This window comes from Notechis scutatus, chromosome 3, assembly GCF_049901735.1.
Source record: "Notechis scutatus isolate UNSWTSFEM ecotype Mainland chromosome 3, rNotScu1.2, whole genome shotgun sequence".
NCBI lineage: Eukaryota > Metazoa > Chordata > Lepidosauria > Squamata > Elapidae > Notechis > Notechis scutatus.
The window spans coordinates 54,491,498-54,515,294 of record NC_142011.1 but is presented as its reverse complement, the minus strand read 5'-3'; the positions used below and the strand labels follow the sequence as shown (position 1 = coordinate 54,515,294).

General features: G+C 40.1%; 1 protein-coding gene across 7 annotated transcripts in view; it reads right to left on the bottom strand.

Moving 5' to 3' along the window:
- AMPD2 (adenosine monophosphate deaminase 2) overlaps positions 1-23,797 on the bottom strand; it is a 61,266-nt gene that overhangs the window by 4,251 nt on the left and 33,218 nt on the right. For all 7 annotated transcript variants that reach the window (XM_087959988.1, XM_087959990.1, XM_087959991.1 and 4 more), the window contains 13 exons: positions 22,325-22,436; positions 14,208-14,394; positions 11,801-11,942; positions 9,728-9,817; positions 8,804-8,933; positions 8,165-8,359; positions 7,574-7,705; positions 6,477-6,640; positions 4,238-4,364; positions 3,777-3,940; positions 3,033-3,153; positions 2,170-2,343; positions 562-672 (listed from right to left, as the gene is read on the bottom strand). In XM_087959988.1, the coding sequence (XP_087816114.1) occupies positions 562-672; positions 2,170-2,343; positions 3,033-3,153; positions 3,777-3,940; positions 4,238-4,364; positions 6,477-6,640; positions 7,574-7,705; positions 8,165-8,359; positions 8,804-8,933; positions 9,728-9,817; positions 11,801-11,942; positions 14,208-14,394; positions 22,325-22,436 (1,849 nt within the window). The remainder of the gene's footprint in view (positions 1-561; positions 673-2,169; positions 2,344-3,032; positions 3,154-3,776; positions 3,941-4,237; positions 4,365-6,476; positions 6,641-7,573; positions 7,706-8,164; positions 8,360-8,803; positions 8,934-9,727; positions 9,818-11,800; positions 11,943-14,207; positions 14,395-22,324; positions 22,437-23,797) is intronic.

The following is a 23,797-nucleotide window of genomic DNA, read 5'->3' as shown; positions in this document are numbered from 1 at the left end:
CAGGGATGGGGCCAGGACTATCAGACAGTGGGAGGCTGCCTTTGGAGCTTGTGGAGTCTGGCAACAGTGATGCAGAGGACCCCGAGGAGCCTGTGCCAGTGCGTGTGCAGCAGCATGGGTGACTCAGGAGTAAGGCTGCAAGGTGATAGCCCCTCCCTTAAGGGATAAAAGCCAGCCCTCGGAGGTGGGATTCTTTGCAGGAAGCAAAGAAGTTCTTGCACTTCAAGTTATCGTGGAAGTTCGGTCTATCCTGGTTTATTTTTGGATATTTCCTGGCAATTTAACTTGTGTTCTTGGAAGCCTTGCACAACCTTGACAGGGCTTGCTCTTATCTGGGACAATTAGTTTTAAAAGCGTTTTACTGTGAATGAACGGAATTCACAGAGATGCATTAAAAAGATTTTGCTTTTATCTCTGTTTTGCGTTTGTTTGATTTGAACGAGGCTTGGGTCAGAACACTGGTTCAGATGAATAAGTCTCTGTAAATCCTTGAACTTCAGAGCATTATTTTGGGAGGCCATAGCCTGAAGCCAATCCCTTTCAGAGAAGATTCTACATTACCTTGTGGGAGAAGCCACTCATGAGCACACTGTTCCGTGCAAGTTCACACATATCGCAGGAACTGAGCTTCCAAACCTGTGTGGCAATGCTGTACTCTTCCATCAAGGGTTCCTGGAAGGGATATTGTCAGTCAGACCCAGATACGTGCAAACAGGACATTAGCAAGCAGCAAAATATGCTACAGGACTGGCTTCAGTGATGTTAGTACCTATCAAATTATTTATGCACAATGCAGACTGTATGGAGTAGGCAGCAACTAAGAAGTCCAAAGCTATAAGTTAGATAGGAAAGTGGAGAATTGTCACAGAAGAAAGCAGCCACTTCCACATCAGGACAAAAATCCAACATTAGTAAGGCATTTAGCAAGTTTACTTTTAATAAAAACTGAGCAGAAAGCATTTCCATTATTTTATCTCCGATAGATAAAGTGGAGAACAGTGTGTGCCTGGGATAAGTAAATGATATATAGGTAGCCCTTGTTGTTAAGTGAGACATTTGTTAACTGAGCTTGCCCCATTTTATGACCTTTCTTGCCACCGTTATTAAGTGAATCACTGCAGTTGATAAGTTGGTAACCCTGTTGCTAAGTGAACCTGTCTTCCCCATTGACTTTGCTTGTCAGAAGGCTGCAAAAGGGGATCAGATGACCTTGGGGCACAGCTACAGCCATAAGTATGAACCAATTGCCAAGCATCTGAATTTTGACCACATGATCATAGAGCTGATACAAAGGTCATGTAAGAGTGAAAATGGTCACAGATCACTTTTTCAGTGCTGTTGTAACTTTGAACTGTCACAAAATAAACTGTTGTAAGTCCAGGACTACTTGTAAACAGCTAAAGCAACATCTTATTCTTCTAAAATGAGATGGTGGTGTGTCTGTCCCAAGCTGCCACAAGTGTTTCTACAGGCTAAACTTAAGACAGCACATTGCTCTTTTTACTTTGGTTCTTGTGGCCAAACTTTGAGCCACTGGGTGGAGACATTTCAATTACACTGGACAACAAAGATTTTGCTTCCTAACACTTTTGGTGTGTCTCATAGATGTTTGGCAGCTAATCACAAGAATAACCTCTAATTTAACCTATCATGTATTGTTTTATTGAAATCTATTTTTACACAATGGCAATATACACCGTTTTGATTTATATTGACTGTTTCCTAGTATGATTTGATTACTTATTGTACCCTATGACTATTATTAAGTGTTGTACCTGATGATTCTTGACTCTTGACGAATGTATCTTTTCTTTTATGTACACTGAGTGCATTTGCACCAAGACAAATTCCTTGTGTGTCCTATCACACTTGGCCAGTAAAGAATTCTATTGTATTCTATTCTATTCAGTACCTGGCTTTGATGCACACATGAAATAAACATACAAGAAAACATGGAACTGTTGTTGAAGCATATACAGTACACAAAGCACAACAGGAACCTCTGCAGCTTGGAATGAAGCATTATGCAATGAACACATGATACAGGCAGAGGAATAATTTATACAGCCCTGTTTTATTTCCACACTATATCAGCTAAAAAGAAGAGTATATTTCCTCCTTTGTGCCATCTTTCATTCCTTTGGGTCATACCTGCTACACAACACTCACCTTAGTGAAATGGAACTGCAGGGGATCGTCTGTGGACAGGGAGACCACGAGGCCCCGAGACAGGTACTCAGGTAGCGGATTTCGATGGTAGCTTAAGAACAGGCTGTTATTGCTAAGTGGAGACATAGCAATGCCCACCTGAGCCAGGTAGTAGAGATACTGCAGCACTGGTGCCTAGAAAAAAACCTCAATGTTAAGGCATGGGGTATCTCAAGCAAACACTGAGCCCTGCCTAATGCTTATTTCTGCATAAACATATACGGGTTCCCCCTTCCTTCAATCTACTTGGAAGTGTCATGAATAGAAACTCTCAAAAGACTGCAATAAAAGGCCCAATATATTATTGGGCCAGCATGCAGGCCTAATAGTGATCTATTCACATTTTCTTTTTAGGAGCATGGTGGCTCACGTAGTTAGGTTGACACTGGGCTGACAAGCAGCAAGCCCACGTTTGAAACCCGAATGCTGCTGTGAGACAGGATGACTTCCCGTCACTTGCTCCAGCTCCTGCTGACTTAGCATTTTGAAAGCATGCATTCACAAGTAGATAGACACTTTGGTGAGCACATTAACCAGGACATGAAAAGAGCCCCCAACTGGGCATCCCCCGGAGAATGGTGATGTCACTGGCCAACCCAGAAGCCCCTTGGTGCTTCTGACACGAGTGTGATGTGATTTTCTTTTTGCCTTCTGCCTAGGTCCCCACTGCGTGTATACCACAACAGTAGCTTTTATCACAACAACCAAAGGTATGTGGTGGTTTAAGCAGCAGCGTTGGCGTCTAAGCAACGTCTCTGCTTCATTAGATATACAAGTATGTCCATGTGTTTAGATATGGTATCAACTCATTTGCGTTCCCTCACCTTGCGGAGAAGGAGGCCGTGAGATATGTTCTCTGACAGCATGAAACCCGACACAAGATGGTGGATGGGTCCTGCCTCCCCACAGTGGGGTCGCACCACGAAGGTGTGGAAGCCCCGCTTCCTAAAAAAAGGAAAGCAAACGAATGGCGTTTTGGAAAAGGAGACGTCAAAATGCTGTTACGATGGAAAGAGGAACAGAAATTGCACCCAGCATACAGCACCAAAGCACCAAAGCCATGAAGCTGAAACACAGACCACAAGATCTGACCCTAATTCTGTATATTACTATTATTACCAGAAAGGTGAGAAAAGGGTATTCAAGGTCTTAAAAACCATTCTGGAGCAGACTCAAAAGGTGGGTGAGGAGCAGTGGTGCTATTCTACCGGTTCGGCACCGTTCTAGCGTACCGGTAGTGCCGAAGATCAGCTTGAGACTGAACCGGTTCTCTGTTGACAAGCTGCTGTTAGGCCCACTCGGGCCCACCTGCCTGGGCTCCCATACTGACCTTTATTCCCTGCTTTTGAAGCGCAGCTTCTTTGCATGGCACAGCAGATTGCTGCGCGGCAGCTGCTGAAGCTACAGGGATTGCAGGCGGTGAGTAGGAAAGCCTCTGCATGTGCGCAAAGTGCGTGTTTGGCGGGCGTGTGCAAAGCGCACCCACCAAGTCATGCCCACCGAAATGGTGGCAAACCTCTTTGAAACCCACCACTGGTGAGGGGGGAGATAAGAAGCAGACCACCTACCTACGCAGATGATTCAACACCACCATATTAGCATATGTGTAATAAAGGTAATATGAATATGGCGGGTTATCCTCTTCCATCCAATTGCCAGGTAAGGGGCTTTCCAAGTTGAAGTTATGGTGTTCTGGCTTGGACTCATCATCTACGCTATCAAAACCATCCACCTGCCCGTTCAGAGCCCAGAGAAGGAAAGAAAGGGAAACGACTTTGAAGCCTCTTGCATCTTCTTTCATGTTATGCAAATCAGCCAGAAGCCATGACAATTATTTTAGACTGATATATATATCAATTATTTAAGACTGATATATATACCAACCATTCTGCTATATGCCACCTAAGTGGTCTTCAAGAATCACATATATAACATTTGTCCTTCACTGTCCCAAATGCACATATACTATTAGCCATCCCTTTAACAAGTATTAGAAATTAGGGCTGCTTTTTCCAATATCCTTACTTACGTGCTCCAAGAAGAGATGCAATTCTGGGTGGCTAGCAGGATTGATGGTAGCTTCAAAGAGAGGTAAGAAAATGTTCTCCAACATCTCCTGAAAGTTAGCCAACTGTTTCTTTGTTTTGTATACGTCACTGTTAAAAAGTCAAGAAACAAAAAGTGATAGTGCTCCATCCCACATGAATCTCTTCATTCCTGACACTTGACAACAGTGTTCCTCAGACCTTGTTCTGAGCTGACCGAGGATTGTAATTAGCAGTCGTGTAGTGTCACACTGCACATACCCAGATCCTTGGAAGAAGAGGGGAATGGGTAGCATATTTCCAAGAAGACTAAACTAGTTCATTTTTTCCCCTTCTGTTGTCAATGTATTAGGTCAGTGATCCCCAACCTTTTTTACGCCGCGGCCTGGTATCCCCAACCTTTTTTATGCCGGCATTAGCATGGCTGCGCCGCCATCTTTTTGATGAAAAAGTGCTTCCGGTGAGCTTTCTACCGGAAAAGCTCACCGGAAGCACTTTTCATCAAAAGATGGCGGCGCCACAAGCCAGCGACCCGGTAGGACTTGTTCCACGGACCGGTACCGATCCGCGGACCGGTGGTTGGGGACCCCTGTATTAGGTGATACCCAATTCCCTGTTCTCTGGATAGAAAAATCTCAAGCTGCCCAATGTCACCTTGTAGGGGAGATTGGGCAGCATAAAAATTTAATTAATAAATATTTTTTATAAATAAATAAATAAATATGTTGCCCAGTCAAATGAATTTTACTCTGAAAACTACAAACACTTCTTCCCACATCTCTGCCTTCCCTGGCATTAAAAGTTACAAAAGAAATGACGAACAAATACCTAAGTGTGCCTTGATTGCACTTAGAATCAGCTGCTTTGTGGCAAGGCTTGCATAGCTTCTGGTAATGAGAGAGTCAGATCACTTAAGTCAGGGGTGTCCAACCTTGGCAACTTTAAGACTTGTGGACTTCAACTCCCAGAATTCCTCAGGCTGGCTGAGTTGGGGTAAGTCCACAAGTCTTAAAGTTGCCAAGGTTGGACACCCTGACTTAAGTAATTCAACTGCTTCAGCAATCCAATTCCCAACAGTCTTCACTGCAGATGTCACACAGCAGAGACGGTTGGGGGGAAATAACCATCTTATACCGAAAGGTGTTTTTTTTCTCCCAAAGGTATGCAAAGGTTTTGCTTCTCATCCAAAAAGCTTCTTCAGTCCTGAAGTGAAGAAGCTTCTTGGATGAGAAGCAATATGTTTTCAAAGAAAAGAAAAAAAATCCAGAAAGCCTAATTGCCTCTTGGGGGAAAAAGCACCTTTGGGACAACCATGAACTGGATGATTGAGAAATTCCATAGATAACTAACTATCTTACACAGGGATTTAAAAAGAGAGGATGTGTTTTGGGGAAAACATGCAAGTTTTTATGACCACTTATCAAATATTTTCAAAGTAGCTTTAGTCCTGGTGCTTCTGTTGAGATCGTGGGGAACAGATTTGCAACTGGCTCTTCCGCCATCCTCCCCTGATGTCGCCACCGGAGGGGTGTGTTTTTTCTGAATGGCAGACATAAATCTGTTGCAACCCTTTCCGGTTTAGATGTTTCATTACTTAACTAGATACTGTAGCATCATCAGTGCAAGTCTTACCACTTTAGCTCATAAGCTGACATTGTACTACGCTGAGCAGCTACGTCCAAAGGGTGGTTTCCCACTAACTGGGATTACAACTGCTGTGGAATTCAAAAGTAAGATCCAAGAGCCCTCTATATTTCTTATCAAGATAGCTGCTCTCCCTGACCATCAAAAAATACAGTGGAAAGCTACTTGTAGCATAAAGAGCCCTCTCTAAAGCAGAATTTTTTCCCCCAAGGATGCCCAGATATATACGGCACAGCGATTTCACTGATCCTAAACATGAATGCTCTGAAATTGGTTCCAGGATTGCAACCTGTAAGGTTTAACCTTATTCAAACCTATTCAAACAGCATGGTTTTCAATAAGTCTTCTTTAAAAAAAAAAAAAAAAAAGACAGTGGAAGGGCAACATTTATCTTTTTTAGTGTGTAATCTTGGTACCAGAATTATATTTTAAAAAATCAAGTTCCTGTATTCACTTTTTACTAGACCGAAGCAGCTGTTGAGTATTAATAATACAGCAGTTAATGTATGCAAAGCCCTTTGTGATTCTGCGAGTCTCTGCATGCTTTTGGAACTGCAAAACCAAGAGAGAGACACTCACAACAGCCGAGGCACCTGCACCAGCCAGCGAACGTTGTTGGAATGCACTCGGTGGGTAACAGCCCACTTGGCTAACTTATCCCACTCATCCCGCGCTCGGCCGTAGATAGACAGTCGCAGTTCTGCATTCTGATATTTGCTCTCTTCTAGGTCAAACATTACTTCCTACCAGGAGACAATCAGCTTGTTAGTACTTTAAGAATAGGAACTCTTTCTTAAAAAAACACACACACATGTTCTTATATCCTGAGAGGTCTGGGTGATTAAGACAGGGATCTCCCTTCATTTTCTTCCCAAACAACAATCCTATGAGCCAGGTTGCGTGACAAAGAGATCGGCTGAAATTCATTCAACGAATGATGTAGTTAAACAGAGAAACTGACCGCAGATTGCCTGATCCGCTTTTGTTATTTTAATCATAAGGTTTCTTAGGTTTATAAAACACACTAGGCTTCAGGCATAATGCCAAGCCCAATATTAACTCATAGAGTAGGCTAGGCATACCTTAGTTTCCAACCACAATGACTGGGTAAGTATTGTGGCATGGCATGGTGTGACACAAGTATGTTGGCCTCAATTTCTGATAGAGGGACAAATGTATAAACATTTAAGAGTGGGCCTTGTAATGTTCAGAAGTGAGTTATGGCCATTACTTGCAGTAATCAAGAAATAACCTTTACACACCCACCATCCCTTTCTGCTCACCCCATGTGGATTTATTACTTATTACTTCTCCAAAACCAACCTGCTTGATTCCCCCAAGTTTCAAAGCTCCAAAAGATAGCTAAGTCTGCATAACTTGTTCAGCCACCCTGGCTTTAAGAAAGGCAGCTGCCAACTTGCAAGGTAGTCCAGATGTGAAGCACAACCAGATAATCCTACTTTATTATAAGGTTACATTGACGGAGTCTTGCAAGTCTGAAAATCCATTTTCCTCCCACTGCCTTTGCAGCCTAAGAAACTAGGGAGGGTCCCCTCTGAAGCATCTGCCATGCCCACATCCCTTCTGCAGGTTGTCTTCTGTCCAACTCTTCCCCTGGCTGTGGCAATTCCCTGTCTCTCAAGGACATTCCCACATACCATTACAACAGCCCTCACCTTGATGATATGAGCGAAGTATTTTCCAGAGACTTCGTTGTCTGTTTTAATGAAAATCTCCCGCAGAACAGACTCTCCTATGGGGTTGTATTTGGCATTGAACTTGTCAAATCGATGAAAGGTGTTACGATCCTATTAACAGAGAGGATGCCAAGATGATAAGCCAGAATGCAACCGCACTGCCTTCTCCCCCTGCTTAGCATTACCGATAAAGATATATTTCTTTAATCAAAACTCCCTCCATCATCCCCCTTTGATTGGAGAGCAGTGCCTCCCAAGATGAGAAGCCGTTATGTATTTCTTTAATGAGTACCTTCTTCTCTTTGGGGTAAATACTACCAAATTACTATTGGAGTTAATTGAGATCAGGTTTTCCATTGCTTATCATTGAGGCAACTTTAGAGCTGTGTTCCAATAGACCTGAAAAAGTCAGGAACTACCGCTCTGCATGTGAGACCGTTCTACTGGAAAGAATAAGAAGGTTTTGCCCAGCCTAGCGTCCAAAGTTACGATCGCTATTTAATCCAGTAGGAAAATCAGTTTCCAATTCTCTTTATAAGCCACCCTCTTTGATGAATGCATCTGACATACCGCATGGACATCGAGGGTGTCCACACTCAGATCGTATGCTGTGAGATTCATGGTCTCAAAGACCTCTTTAAGGGTTTGCTCCTTGCCCTTTTCCACATGAACGATTTCCTCCAGGTGTTTCTTCATAGCCCGTTTGATGAAGCGTAGCAGATGCTTCTGATTCATGCAGGACGAGGCATGGATGTGTGTGTCCACCTGATCAAAGGATTAGTCAGTAAGTATACAAGCTAGGAAGATGCAAGCTCAAATGTTATCTTAAGACATCAGTTCATTAGCTGACTTCAAGAAAAACTGCTACTCTCAGGCTCAACTCTATTTTTCAGTCTGTAATGGCTTTCTTCCAAGATTGTTATATGTATCGACATAATTATCTTGATTTTGCTTTTTAAAAAAGACAATCTCTATACATCAATCCAAAATGAGCCTAGGGGTACAAAACTCAGCATTTCTGTTGAAAGTATTCTGCTACCAATTTAAAAGCAGTAGGATCTGCTCGTGTTCTCTTATCAGTACAAAGAGGTAAAGGGCTGTACTGGTGAAGCTTTCTACAATCACTATTGAATTGTCTCGGTTCAACAATCTGTGGCACTGACATAGTCTGTAGCCCTAAGTACCAGCACATATTTTCAAATTATATACCTTCCGAATATTGTAGAAGTCACGATGTGGCACCTTTTTCTGAGCTGCCAGCTCTTTCATCTCATTGAGGAGGACATGCATCTGGAACTTTGAACTTAAGTACTGAAGTCTTCTATAGCAAAAGGACTTTCTGTCCAAAGGTGAAAAGAAAACAATTTAAGGTTTGCACACTCTGATTAGAACATTTTCCATTTGAGATATAATTTCGTTATTATCCCAGAAGCTGTCTCCATACAATAAATTGATAAAGGAACAGTTTGCCTTTCCAGAAAGTTTTACATGGGTAGGGAAGCTAGGTCCTTCTTTCCAGAAATAGAATATGGGAATTTCTAAAGATCCCATACAATCAAGGCTATGCCAGGTCAGCCTAATGGTGAGTCTACTGTAGCTGCAGTAGCTATTTTAAGTAGCTACTGTCTACCTGTGTCTATGGAGATTTGCAGTCATCCAAGCCATGGTTATCCCCAAAGTGCTTTTTCAAGAGGCAGAGCTGAAGAAGCTTCTTGGGTGAGAATTGAAATGTCTTTGAAGAAAAAAAACAGAAAGTGCAGTTGTCTGTTGACAAAACACCTTTGGGACTACTGTCTACGTACAAAAATGCTAAGAAATTGAAAAGCAAAGTATCTGTTTTTGGCTCCTGGTATTTTAAGTTGTTTTGAAACATTCTCTGGAGGACACTTGTTTATTTTTTTAAAAGTCTAATAAAAATTTCTTTCAACCTGAAGAATACACTTTGATTATTCCAAAAAATAGTCATATGAACTATAAAAAGATATAAATGCGTCTCCCATATAATCTTACGATGACAAGGTGTTTCATAGAGTCTAGGATCATAATGTATGTAAGCCACACTTGTAGAATAGAATGGCTATTTGCAAAGGAGTTTGACACATGCATGAAAGATGAAAAAGACAGAAAACTTACATGGGGCCATTGATGATCAGAGCCATCAGAACATTCATGTCAGCCACAAACTCCTGCAGGTCAGGATAAGGCAAGTCCAGCTCAGTGGTCCTTTTCAAAATGCAATAGAGAACAGACCCCAAAGATATGAGGTAAGTTGCATCATGAAAAGAAAGCAAGGAAAAAACAACAACCAGCAGCAGCAGCTACGCTACCTGCGTGTACATAGGGGATAGCTTTTTGAGTAACCTAATAACTATAAACCTGTCAAACCAAGAACAGCCTCATTAATAATCCAGAAAAAAAAAAACCTATATTATTGCCACTGGTACTTTGAAAAATTATAAAAAAATATTTTACCAGAAAAAAAATAGAGAAACAAGATGTTCTGAATGATTTGTCAGCCTTGAAGTAGATTAAATCGTTGTTTTAAATTTAAATTGGCAAAATCCTGGGTTTTACATTTGCTCTGGGATTAGAACAACAACCGATTTTCTATATTAGGCAGAGAGGAAATGAGCAATGCAAAATATATGTAACTGATGGTTTAGAGCAGCGGTCCCCAACTTTTCCAGCTTTGTAGACCAGTGGCAGTGGTGGTGGGGAAGAACAGATAATCACAAGTCATGCAAGTGGTGCACGAACAGCAGGGTCACACACTGGTGCACATAACTGCACTTGGAGCTGTGTACGTGAATGCCTGCCGCTAGCCCAGCCCTATTGTGAACGAGGCTGCAGCCAGGTACTAGGCTGCGACCCAGGGTTTCGAGGCCCCCTGGAACAGTGTCCTCAATATCTTCCTGACATCGGCCTCAAAGTTTCTTTTATATTAGATCAAGGAATTGCAGTAGGACTGGGGCCCAATGTCTAGATCTATATCGGTTCGAACTGCTGAGCAGCAGTATCTTGCTTTTCCTTCCTTGCTGTTTCATTCTCAGTCCATAAGTGTATTTTGGTAGCTGCAATTGATACAAAAACTAGTATTTAGTCTGGACCAGTGTTTCACAACTTTGACAGGTTTAAAAAGTGTGGATTTCAACAATGCTCACTGGGGAATTCCACACGTATCTGAAGCTGCTAGCCTGGGCTGCAGTAGCCTGCTTTAGAGTCGGTGTGGATTCAAGCCTTCGGTGATGCTGAAGTCCGAGTTCCCTAGTTAGCACAAGCTGCAGATATGTTACGTTTCTCTGTGTTTTACCTGTCTTGGCTAGTAACTGGTTTCAGAGAACTGTGAAGGCCTAAATAGCCAGACTCCTGCGTAGCTGAAGGTGTTTCCCATTTTCAGTTCCTGCGTTTTCCGCCTAGGCTGATGGGAACTGAAGAGAAACACTGTTTGGTAATCATAGCAAACTTGTGAAAGTTTGCTAGCAGTCTTTTCAATTGCACCATTGTGTTCCTTCCATCACTTGCAATGTACTTTTAAAAGGCTTTCCGTTTAACATGACTTTCCCAGGATGTCATAAAGCTGTTATTTACTATGTTACTAAAGGGTGAGGGTTTACATATTTTTTTAAAAAACAACCTTCTTATAGCACTTTGCTTTGAATGTGAAAATAAAAATGAAAGTACAGTGCATCTTTTTTCATTTATTTGCTTTAAATTATTCTGTTCTATTACTTTTTAGTGTAAGTAATGAGCTTTCCTAACTGAAATTTGTCTCTCAGTATGGCTGATTGATAACCACAGTCCCTCACTATTTAATAAATATTACTTTCCTGAGGGCAGACGGATAGAGAAAAAACTGTGTGCTTTCTTGTTATTGTGGCAATACTAATCACTGTATGCACATAAATAATGATTGGCAAAAAAAGTAGCATATTATTTTGTGTATACCAAAAAATGTTGTTCAGGAATGAATCTTCCTAAAATAAATTCTGTTTGGGATAATTATAGATCAATTTTTACTTTCAAATCTGTTTCCTTTGCAGTTTGTTAAGTCAGAAGCATTCATGATTTCTAGCAGCAGAGAAAAATTAGAGCATCAGAAATCTTGCTCAGCTAGACATGAATCATAGATAACATCGCTGCCCCAGATGTTATTTCTCTATTTTCTCAATAGCCAGGTTATTCTCATGCCTTCAGCCACCTACTTACTTGTCAGTGATGTCCTGCTTGGTGTACACATGGACTACTCCATTGACCATCCTGAGGCCAAAGCCAAGATCTCCAGGCATTGATTGAGGATCACATTTCTCATAAGGATGCTGGTGTGCAAACGGAGGGTGCACTGGAGCATCTGTAACAGAGGAAAATGCTTACGAGAACAGCAGTCGCAAAAACAGTTAGACTTATATACTGCTTTACAGTGCTTTACAACCCTCTCTAACCATTTTACAGAGTCAGCCAACTGCCCCCAGCAATCTGGGACCTCCTTTTACCAATCTCGGAAGGACAAAAAGCTGAATCAACCTTAAGCTGGTGAGAATCGAACTGCCAAACTACGGTCGAAGTAGCCTGCAGTACTGCATTCTAACCACTGCACCACCACAGCTCTTAGCTACCCATCTGTAGAATGATGTTGGCTGTTGTAGTTAAGAGTTTAATGGAATGCTAAAAGAGAAATCAAATGCTAATTTACCTCTGGCCCACACCATAATTCCCCCGCTGCAATTTTAGGGATTGTTGTGTTCCCATTCTCTTTCTCCAAGAGTGCATGGGCACAAACTAAGCAAATCAGTTATGCGGAGGCTGAACAGGTATAGCTAGTCCCATGGTGGCAATTAGGATTGGGCTTGCTAATGAAGTGGTTACAAAGTGTGACTGCATCACTTAGGGATAATAATCCCTGCCATCCCGGCCATTGTTGTTAATCAAATCCCATGGCTGTTAAGCAAGGCAACTTCCCGCCAGCATCCACAACCAAAGTCAGTGGAGAAGCCAGCAGGAAGTCTCAGGCTGAAAGGGAGGTAAAGTGGGTGTTGCCAGGTGGGGAAGGGAGCAAGAGAGCATCCAGGGGTGCAGGGAAGGTTGGGGAGAGTGCGAGGGAAGATCTGGAAGCGTGTATAAGGGGAGTGCATGAGAGGCATGGGTCGGGGAAGGAGAATGAGAGTGTATAAGAGATGTGATATAAGTTGGGGAGGCTGTGTGAGAATGCAAGGGGTTGTGCAGAAAAACCCAGCAAAGGTCCTGGAGAGTGTGAGGAGATTAGCAAGAGGCATGGCGAGGGTTGGGGAGGTGCAAGGCAAGCAGGTCGAGGGTCAAAGAGGGATCACTGGTATGGCACAAGTGAAGAGGGGGTGGGTGAGGGAGACTTAACCCAGCGATTTGTGATCTTCCCTGCCAGCTTCCCCACTGACTTTCTGGACAAGCTGGATAAGGAAGGTTGAAAATGGTGAGCATATGATCATGGGGTACTGCAACCAGTTGTTAAGTGCAAACCAGTCATAAGTGCCAAGCGCACCTATCACGATTGTGGGATAGGGTGGTGCTGGGATATCCAGAACTCCAAGGACCAGTTGTAACCATCATCCCCTAGCACTGCTGTAACTTCGAGCAGTCGCTGGATGAGTGGTCATGGTTGAGGACTACCAGTAACAGGTTAAGTTTATATTGCATATTAGAATGTGATAGTGCCACTGCAAAAAATTGTATCCAGGTTTCCCCAAATTTGATAGGGAATCTTCAAATACTGTATATTGGACATCATCTCCATCCATCACTCACTTGGCAGCTTTCCGTGATATTTGAGGATAAGGTAATCCAAAACATCAAGAGACCATGATGTTGAGGAAGCTTAATTATGTTACTCCTTCCCATTTACCTCAGAATCTGTTTAGACTGCATGTTTCTATGGAAACACAGAAAACATGCAGTTTTGGATGCAGTCGAAAAATTTAGTCTAGGTGTAAAGTGCCTTTGTTATTCCTAAGAAATATGCCTTTTTCTCTTTCCCTTTTAATTTTAGAAGTAAGGTTCTAGTTAGCTTTAGACATAGCCTAAGATGCATTGGCAATGCCTGTTGAACTCATCAAATCCAGCGGCTCTTTGTTCCCTCTGAAAGAGCTAACAAAGATCCTACCCGTTTACTTCCTTGCTTTCTACTTTATTAGCAAAATCCAAATAGAAAATACAAACACAGCATATACCAAATAAGTGAATGCAAGATTCAGCTTCTTTCAGCATAGAACTGGAATTTTCTTCACACTTTTTAAAAATCTCTCCTTTGAACCCAACATAAAAAACCCCCTGTAGTTTACAGAAACCTTGCAGAATGCATAAACATGGAGAGATAACTATGAAGTTCCTTCAGCTATCCAGTTTAGTCTACCCTAGTAGCAGATAATGCAGGATTTGTTATTGCAGCTGCCACTGATTGTGAAAGAAGTTGTTGTGCCTCAAGGTCCTCTCCTTCCAGATTATTTGTCAGCCTTTAAATAGTTTAAACAATCAGTCTAAAATCCTATTAAAGTCTCTTTTTCTAACTACCATCTTAAGCCATCTCTGCCACTAGAATTAGGGGAATGCTTTTTCCCCCCAATCCATGCCCAGTTCTGATCCTTACCTGCAGCCACAGGAGTCTCAGGGATCTCCTCATACATCCTGAGGGCTAAAGGTTTTTCTGAAAGATCCTGCAGGAATCGGGCTGTGGTTTTACAGAAACTTTGCAGAGAAACCCCCATGTACTTTTCCCGAATGAACAATGCCTTGACCACACTTTTAGCCGCATCCAACAGGTCTGTGAAGGGCACCTGTATAGGGGAAAAAAGTGGTTTATTCAGCTGAGGTGGTTGTCAGAGCATCATTGTGGAAAGTTTCACAGGGTATAAAACAGAAGGAACATGTCATCAGAGAAAGCACTTTGAATACTTGAAGGTAGAAAGCAAAGGTTTTGCATTCTACCAGAGTGATTGTCACAAAAACTAACCGTTAAGGAACATTGCCAAAATGCTTTCTAACGTTTCCTCTGTGATCTACTTTTTTCTTTACAGGAAGCAGCATCTGGAGATGAAGGATGCTTAATTCATGTTTTATCTCATATGCATAGTTTAGTCAACTGAAGCTATTACAACATCTTCATAGTCTACAGACAAAGTCATGATGCAGCCAACTTTACATCTGGCAGGACTGCAAGAAGCCAAGTCAAGTTGGTTGTTCAGCAAAACCCTGGTTCGTGCAAACATGTTTCCTCGGGGATTTATGTCAAGTTGACTTGAGTCTCCGAAGGGAGAGTTTAGGAAGCTTTCTGTTCACCATTTTATTGTTTAGTAATAACACTAGCACTGATGATGTTACCTAGCTTTGGTAATGAAATGTCTGCAAGAAAATAAGCAAGCTCAGACAGAGCACCAAGGACCCTCCACCCTTTAATAAATTGTTGTCTTATATTAAGGAATAAGAGTTTTCTTTTTTTGTCTTGTATGCCACCCAGACTCACATAGCTTGAGTTGGGCAGCTGAATGAATAGTCAACAGCTCGTAGTTTCAATTCATGCATTACAAAGACTTACATAACTCATTTTGCAAGTAGCAGTGAACAACTCCATCCCCTTTCTTGTTGCATTGGTGTGGTAACAGAAAAACCAATCTCCATGCTCACAACATGGTTGACCACCAAGATTCTGGCTGACATGGAAGTGACCAGGGGAGAATTAGGCTCTGAACTACCAATGAATATTGTCTAGGTGTGGACACTGACTCTTCACTAATATCACCAGTGCAACTGTGCTCCAGTTCAACTGTGAGAGGGAAGGATCTGCTTACTGCTCACCTTCTCAGCAGAGGAAATTACAACAACATTTGTGGCTGGCTTCAGGATTGAGGTTTTTCTCATTCATTGCATTCACAGGCTTCCCTCTCTTTTGCGTTACTTATTTATGTATTTGTTTGTTCATTTTCTCCCTTTGTCTTTTCATCAACAAAACAATGCAAACTGGGGCACACTCACGAAAAATAAATGAGTTAAAAAATAATGGTCCAAAATGGTGACTTTTATTCCCCCTCTCCTTCCACCCGAACTCTGAAACGTAGGGCAACAATAACAATGCCAGAGCAGCACAGAGGAACCAGTCTAATCCAAGTATAGATAAACAGCTACATCTTAAACCGATCCCAGAAACTACAAAGGTTTGGGCCCAGCCACAGCTCAACAGGGGGAGACTTGCCCAGCTGGAGTCCTGAGAATCCCCCCTCTTGGCTCGCTGCATCCCAGATCCCTGGCTGATGTAGCACCTCCAAGAACACATCCTGACTTGAATTTGGCTGAAGGGCAGTTCAGCTGGCGGAGTGGCTCTCTCAAGGCTCCTGGGGAACTTACTTCCCAGAACCCTGCAAGGCCTTGGGTGTTTGTAAAAACAAACAACATTCCTGTTCTCAGCAACAACAGTTTTCCTCCCCTTTGCCATGGAAGTCAACCCAAATCAGCAAGGAAGAATATGCAAAACAAAACTCATATGCTTTTGAGGCAGAAGCACTATGGGGTTTCTTTCTTTCTTTCTTTCTTTCTTTCTTTCTTTCTTTCTTTCTTCTTTCCTTCCTTCCTTCCTTCTTTCTTTCTTTCTCTTTCTTTCTTTCTTTCTTTCTTTCTTTCTTTCTTTCTTTCTTTCTTTCTTTCTTTCTTTCTTTCTTTCTTTCTAAATTTATTCAAGCAATAGAAGCTATATATCATAAGCAGAGGGAAAAGGTAATGATAGAGGGAGAACTGACAGAATCTATCGATATAAGAAAAGGAACAAGACAAGGGTGCCCACTATCACCTCTGTTGTTTGTGTTAACTTTGGAAGTGCTAAGCAGAAATATTACAGCTGAAAAGAATATAAAAGGGATGAAAATTAAAAAGGAAGAATTTAAGTTGCAAGCATTTGCAGATGATCTGGTTTTTATCTTAGAAGACCCACTAGAAACAGCATCAAAATTGATAGAAAAGATAGGACTTCCGGTTTTGCGCGGCTTCGGTAGCGGCAGGAATTCGCGCCTCTGCGATCCCTGCCGCGTTCGCTGCCAAGGTGCCCCCGATCTAAATAGGTCTGGGGGCTATGGCTGCCTTGTAGAGGCAGCCGAAGAGAGAGGATCCGGACAGAGGTTTGGGGTTAACGCAGACCCCCTTTCCAGCCGGAATAACCCCTTTTTCCTGAGGTGGTGGAGCGGCGGTCAGTAATGGCCGCCTCAAAGAAGCCAGCAGCCGGGTAAGATTTGTGCTGGAGGAAGAGGGAAGAGCTGTGGAAGTTGCTTCTGACTGGGATAAAGTTAAGAGAGAGAGTTCCTGTAACCTCGAAGGCTGCTAAGGATACTTTGTTTCTAGAAAGAGATACAAGCGGCGAACATTTCAAAAGAGTAAGTTTTTTTTTTTTTTTTTGCCTTTCACTCTCCTCCCTAACGTGACAGCAGTGGAACCATAAGAGAAATCCGGGAATCTGTTCTGGAGGTAAATGAATATTGAAGGAGCAAGGATTTCTGAATATTCAAAGGGGGAAAAAAAAGAAGAAGATTTTTTTTTTTTTGGCTGTGAGTGGGAAGGGAGAGGGAAAAAAAAAAATTGGAGCAACCTGAAAATAAGGAGAAGACTGCCTAAAACTTTAAAGAGTTAATTTTAAAGAGCTATTAAACAGCAATAAGACTTCCTAAAGATATATTTTAAAGAGAACTTTGTGATCAAACTTTATCCCAAAAAGAGAAAGTGGAAAAAGAGAAAGTATTAAAAAGAATCAGCTGATTGGACTGTTTGATGACTTTGGATTTTATGAGAATTATCTCAGACTAAAAGCACTTGGGTAGTTGTTTTGAAAAAAATTTTTCTCTGTACAATGGCATCAGTTGTGGATGAACTAGAACTTATACATCAAAAATATGAAAGAGAAAAGCAAGAAGGGAAAGATGTCTTTGGCACTCTTTTTCAGTTTATAGAAATGGCGGTCTGTGCTTATGTAAAATCGTATAAGCAGGATAAAGAAGAAGCCATTTTTGAAGAACATGCGACTTTGGTTGGGGAAGAAAAGAAGGAGGAGAAAAAGGAGAAGAAGACTTTAAGACCTGGGAAAACAATCCAAAAAGAGAAGAATAAGGTGAAAAGAGGATATCGTGTTAGGAAACAACAGAAAGAGGGAAAACAGGATAAAAGGGAGGTGGAGAGACAAGGGGTAAAGAGAATAAGGAGAAGAAGAAGCAAGGGAGAAAGGAAGGGATGAGAAGCTTTAATGGTGGGGAGCAAAATGCAAAAAAACAAAAGTTTTTTAGAGATAATGGATAGATTTTATTGGAAAAGGGATTCTAGAAAGGTATATAAGATTGCATTTTTATATTTGTATTTAGAAATAATTATAGAAGATTGGAAATAATATGTAATTTAAAATGTGATAAATATTTAGTATAATTTAGTGAAATTTTTGTTAAGAGAGGGGAGTACTTTAATGAAATAATGATTTAAGATCGGTGATGTGGGAGGGGGGGAATAATTTTGGAAAGTATAAGAAGTGTTCCCATAATGGTATGATAATTAATTGAAATGTGTAAAATGTCTAAAGATATAAATGATTGTTAACACCAATGATTAGGCTATGTTATAATAGTGAAACTATTCGTGAAATGAGAGGTTTGAAGAAGGAGAGGGGAACATGTAATGTAATAATGATTTATAATATGTGATGTGGGGGATGGAATTAATATGGCAAGTAGGTGCTCCCATAGAAATATGTGACCTAATTGATAAGAAATGTGCTAGATGTTTAAGATATGAATAAATATTAATATTAATGAATAGATTTGTATTGGTTTTGATGATATTGTATAATGTCAGAATGTACCAGACAGAATCCCAACGTAAGTTATGTACTTTAAATCAAGTATTATAAATATAGGGGAAAGAGACATAGGCGTCATACTCCAATCAGTGTACAGGAGAAGGTTTTTCTTTTTTCTTTTTTTAAGAAGAAAGATAAACGGATAGTTGGAAATAGAACAGACAAAGAATAAATATTATGATTTGAATTGAGAGGAGATAAATAAAATAAAATTGAGAAAATTTAAAAGGAGAAGCTATATAGAAAAATGAAAATGTAATAAGATATGGAATGGTATGTAAAATGAATATGAATTTGAATGTGTGTCTGTACCAAGAGTTTTGACCCGGGATTAAGCAACTTTCAGAAAAGAGATTTTTTATGTTTTTATGTCTTGAATTTTTGTATGTTTTGTATGTCTTTAAAAATTAATAAAAATTTGTTCAAAAAAAAATTGATAGAAAAGATAGAGACATATGGAAAGGTGGCTGGTTTGAAAATAAATAAAGATAAGACAAAGATCTTGACAAAAGAATATGCTATCAAGACAAAAAGAAGAATTGGCAGACCTATTGAAAATTCAGGTCACGAATAAGATAAAGTACTTGGGGATATACTTGACAGCAAGATGCAGTACACTAAAAGAGAATAATTATATCAAACTTAAACAGCAGATAGCGCTAGATTTGGCGAAATGGGAAAATTTACAACTGTCATTAATAGGGAGAATATCAACAATCAAGATGAATATATTACCCAGAATTTTATATTTGTTTCAAACAATTCCAATTAGGCTTGGAAAAGATTACTTTGAAGATTTAAATAAAATTGTGTTGAAATATATATGGCAAGGTAAGAAAGCGAGAATAAAGTTAAAACTTTTGCAAGATGCTAGAATAAGAGGAGGATTTGGTTTGCCTAATGGGGAGTTGTACTACCAAGCTACAAATTTGATGTGGGTTAAGGAATGGATAACATTAAGAAATACTAGATTGTTGACATTAGAAGGACATGACCTGTTGTTGGGGTGGCATGCTTTTTTATGGTATAAAGGAACTAAAACACAGGGGTACTTTAGAAGACATTATATACAGGAGTCTCTGTGGTTAAATTGGGAGAAGATTAAAAGACAACGTTATTTGAAAATTCCAGTCTGGCTATCGACTATTGAAGCATTTTCTTATCCTATAATATACAAAAAGGAACAGTTAGATGTGGTGAAATATTGAATGAAAAGGGTGAACTTAAATCTATACAAAAACTAGAGGAACAAGGTATAAAGATGAATTGGTTTTCATATGCGCAAATACATTCAAGGTATGATAAAGATTCTAAAACAGAAGGTTTCTATGATAAATTGACTGACTTAGATAAGATTTTGACAGGTACTGATGAAAAGGTGATTAAAAAATTATATGGATATTTATTAGAAATTAAACTAGAAGAAGAACAAGTTAAAGAAACTATGATTGCTTGGGGGAAGAATTTTGGATATGGGATTGATCTAGAGAAATGGCAAAAATTGTGGTCTCAAAATTATAAAATGACAATGTCAACAGCATATAAAGAAAATTTGTATAAGATGTTTTACAGGTGGCACTTTCCCCCGACAAGAATAGCAAGAATGTTCAAGAATAAATCCGAAAAATGTTGGAAATGTCATCAGATACCTGGCTCATATTACCATATGTGGTGGACTTGTGCGGATGCTAAAAAATACTGGACTAAAATCCACACGTGGTTGGAAAAAATGACAAAAAAGCATATAGATTTGAAACCAGAAATATTTTTATCGGGAATTTTACCTGAAATATATAGTAAAGACTTGAAATACCTGATTGTAAATGTATTAACAGTGGCTAGGATTGTATTTGCTAAAAACTGGAAAAATGAGAAAATACCATCACAGGAGGAAATCATTAAAAAAATATTGGAATGTGCTGAAATGAGTATATTGACATTTGAAATTAGAGAACAAGATGATAAACAATTTTATAAAATTTGGGATCTATTCTATCAATGGTTAGACAATAAAATATAGTAATGAAATATGTAGACTTTTAGAAAATAATAAATATATAAAGATGTATTCTTTTCTAATTATATCTACAAAATGACTCTAGGATAGATCTGGGACGATGATACGAATTGTTATAAAACAAATTAAGTAAAATATGATCATTTTGGAAAACATGAATGAATAAAAGTATAGTCAAATGATTGATTAATAATATATTAATGTATTTAATATATTGATTGAAAATATGAGATTATAAACAATGTAATTATAATTGAAGACTATGAAATGGAAGCACAAAACAATTTGTAAACCAACCGGCACATTGTACGTACATATATGGAAGATGATTTGATGTTTTTATGTTTTGTTTGTTTATGTTTGTTTTAAAAACCAATAAAAAATTTTTTTAAAAAAAGAATGTTATTTTAAAACAGGGCTGAACAAGCTCTTTGAAGAAATTCCATCCTCTTTAAAATGTTTTTGTTTTTTTAAACCACCAAGGTCTCTAAAATGAGAAAATTTGCAGCCCTTTGCTGAAAGTTTTTTTAAAATAGGTACTCAAAAATAACAGACTTTAACATTTCTATTTTACTGCCTGTCCCCAAGGTGCTTTTCCAAAAGGCAAATGGTTTTTTTTCCTTGAAAACATTTCACTCCACATCCAAGAAGCTCCTTCGATTCTGAAGAAATTTGGAATTGTCACTGTTTGTCAATTTTCGGCAATCAGAAAATTAGTGACAAAGAAAGTCCAGTTGCCTTTTGGAAAAACACTTTTGGCATAACCATGACATGGACGATGATCGAGAATCTTCATAGATATTTTACTGCTTGTTTTCTTTTTTAAAAGAATAAAATAATACTGTGGGGTCAGATTTGTCAGATTTCAGCAGGACAGAGAGGTTGTTAAACAGAACCTGATCACATGCAACCTACTGGCTACTCCACAACCCACATTTTAAAAACAACTCACAAGAAAATTGGCTTCAAGCAGATGCCGTAGTAGGCATTCATGTCCCAGCAACTGTCAAGGAAACTAAGTAGTAGGACTGAACTCGGTATCATCACGCAGTGGCTAGCTAATGTGAAACTCTTTGAATTCTTTGATTTTCAAGGAATGTATATGTTTTGGGAATGTAGAAAGCTTTCTGCAATGTGGTTAGCATAACTGTCCAACTAATTTACTATCTTACCCTATTAAACACTCCATTATAGGAAGCTTTAACCAAAGAATCCTGTTGCTTGCAATCCATTTGCTTTATCTCCACTCTATGTTTTCTCCCTAACTCAGAGCAAGGACAGCTTTTCCCAACTTAGTATCCTCCAGACATTCTGGATTTTAACTCCCATCTGCCTTTACCAAAGTGGCTTAAGCTAATGGGAATTGTCATTAATGCCACAGGCATCAAGTTGTAGATGGGCATCGGAGACTAGTCATTCCCAGGGTAGCAATAGCACTTAGACTTATATATTGCTTCACAGTGCTTTACAGCCCTCTGTAAGCAGTTTACAGAGTCAACAATCTGGATCCTCATTTTACTGACTTTTGGAAGGATGGAAGGCTGAGTCAACCTTGAGCTGGTCAGGATCGAACTGCTGCACTGCGGGCAGCCAACAGTCATTCTAACCACTGCACCACCACTGCATTCTAACCACTGGACCACCACAGTATTTCCAAATACAGCAGGCGTTATGGTCTGTAGCAGGAATAGGCAGTTAAGTATCTTTCAGATGTTTTCATCCACAACGATCAGATTATTGATTATGGTGACCAGAGCTTTGGGGCTTGTAGTCAAAGATAGGTGCGGGTGTCAACTTGCCCACCTTTGAGTGAGAGTCTCTGAAAGAGAATGGGGGAAATGAGAACAACCCCCAAATCAAACAGACTTACCCCACATGTCTCTTCTCCAGAGATTGTGACCCTTTGGAACTCTCTGTCCAAAAATACATCTCGGTCTTTTGGAAAGTAATCTACTAGGTCGTCACCCTCTTCTTTAAATAATCTGCCGGGGAGAAGGGGAAAAGAGGGGGAATGAAGGAGCCACCATAAGGAATAGTCTCTGATGAATTCTGCCAGGCTATAGAAGTCCCCTTTTCCAGCAGGTGTGTGAAGACACAAAATCGAACACACAAACACGGGCAACACAAGGACTTTCAGATGTATCCTCCAATGGCAGCAACTCTGAACTATGGAAAGGGGTGAGGAAGAGCAGTGGGCAACAAATACATACAGAAGAACTAGTAGGAAAATGTTTCTGAGCCCCAAATTTACTAGATGCTTGACTGCTCATTTCTGTACCGAACAATCAAACGTTTGGGTTAAGCAGGGGTTTTCCAATGTTTTCAAGGCTTCAAAAATTCTTAGATGAAAAGAAAAATCCTGAAATCCACAATCAAGAGACAAACCTCTAATGATAAAAAAAAATTGACTGTGTTTGCATTATCTTCCTTCCTTCCTCCCTCCCTCTCTCTTTTTTCTTTCGTTTTTCTTCTCCATGATTCCACCAAACACAGTTTTTTAAAAAAAACCTGTTGTGGAGTATCAGAAGAACAGATTTTTCCAGGGCAATGACTTGTCCTGGCAAAACTGTAAGGAGCTGATCATCTGCCTAAAACAAGGAGAAACATCCTACTTGGCTGAGCTTCTGGGTTCGCTAGGATCCAAGCTGCTCAGTCAACCAATGCACAATGAAAGAGGGAAGGGGAAAAGGAAAATATAAAACAGAGACAAACAGCTCTATCCACTATGCTTGCCTTGAAAATAACTGCTTTAAGGAGGACAGGGGGGAAACAGAGCTCAGAAAAGGAACAAGGGAAAGCAACCAATAGTATGAAGTGAGGAATCCCCCACTCACTGGTGTTGAAATTTGTGGGAGTGGAAGATGCAAAAAATAAAATGAGCTTTGTTTTAGCCCAATAATATTGGATCTGGTTCAAAATAAAATGGTTCCCCTATTTTTTCAACCTTTTTTTCTCAGAAGAGTTTGCTTAAGCGACACACACAGATAAGCATATCAATATGGCAGCTGACTTTAGCCTTTCCTTTCCAGGGGTGCTTTTGTTCTAACATACTAAACTTTTCTTGGAGGACAAATTCACTTCCGGGAGTAACTCCACTTCCATTCTGAACTCTGATCCTATCTAACCATTCAGAATCCTCCCAATGTTGTTACTCAGCCTTTCCCCAGCCTGATGCCCGCTAGATATACCATCATCAACCCAAAACAACAGGAAAGCAACATGTTGGGGGGAAAAGTGCCTTAACTTAATGCGGATTAAGGTTTTATTTGCAGTCTGTGGAATTAATTTTAATGGCAACACACACACACACACACCCAGCAGTGGTACAATTGCATGTGGGATA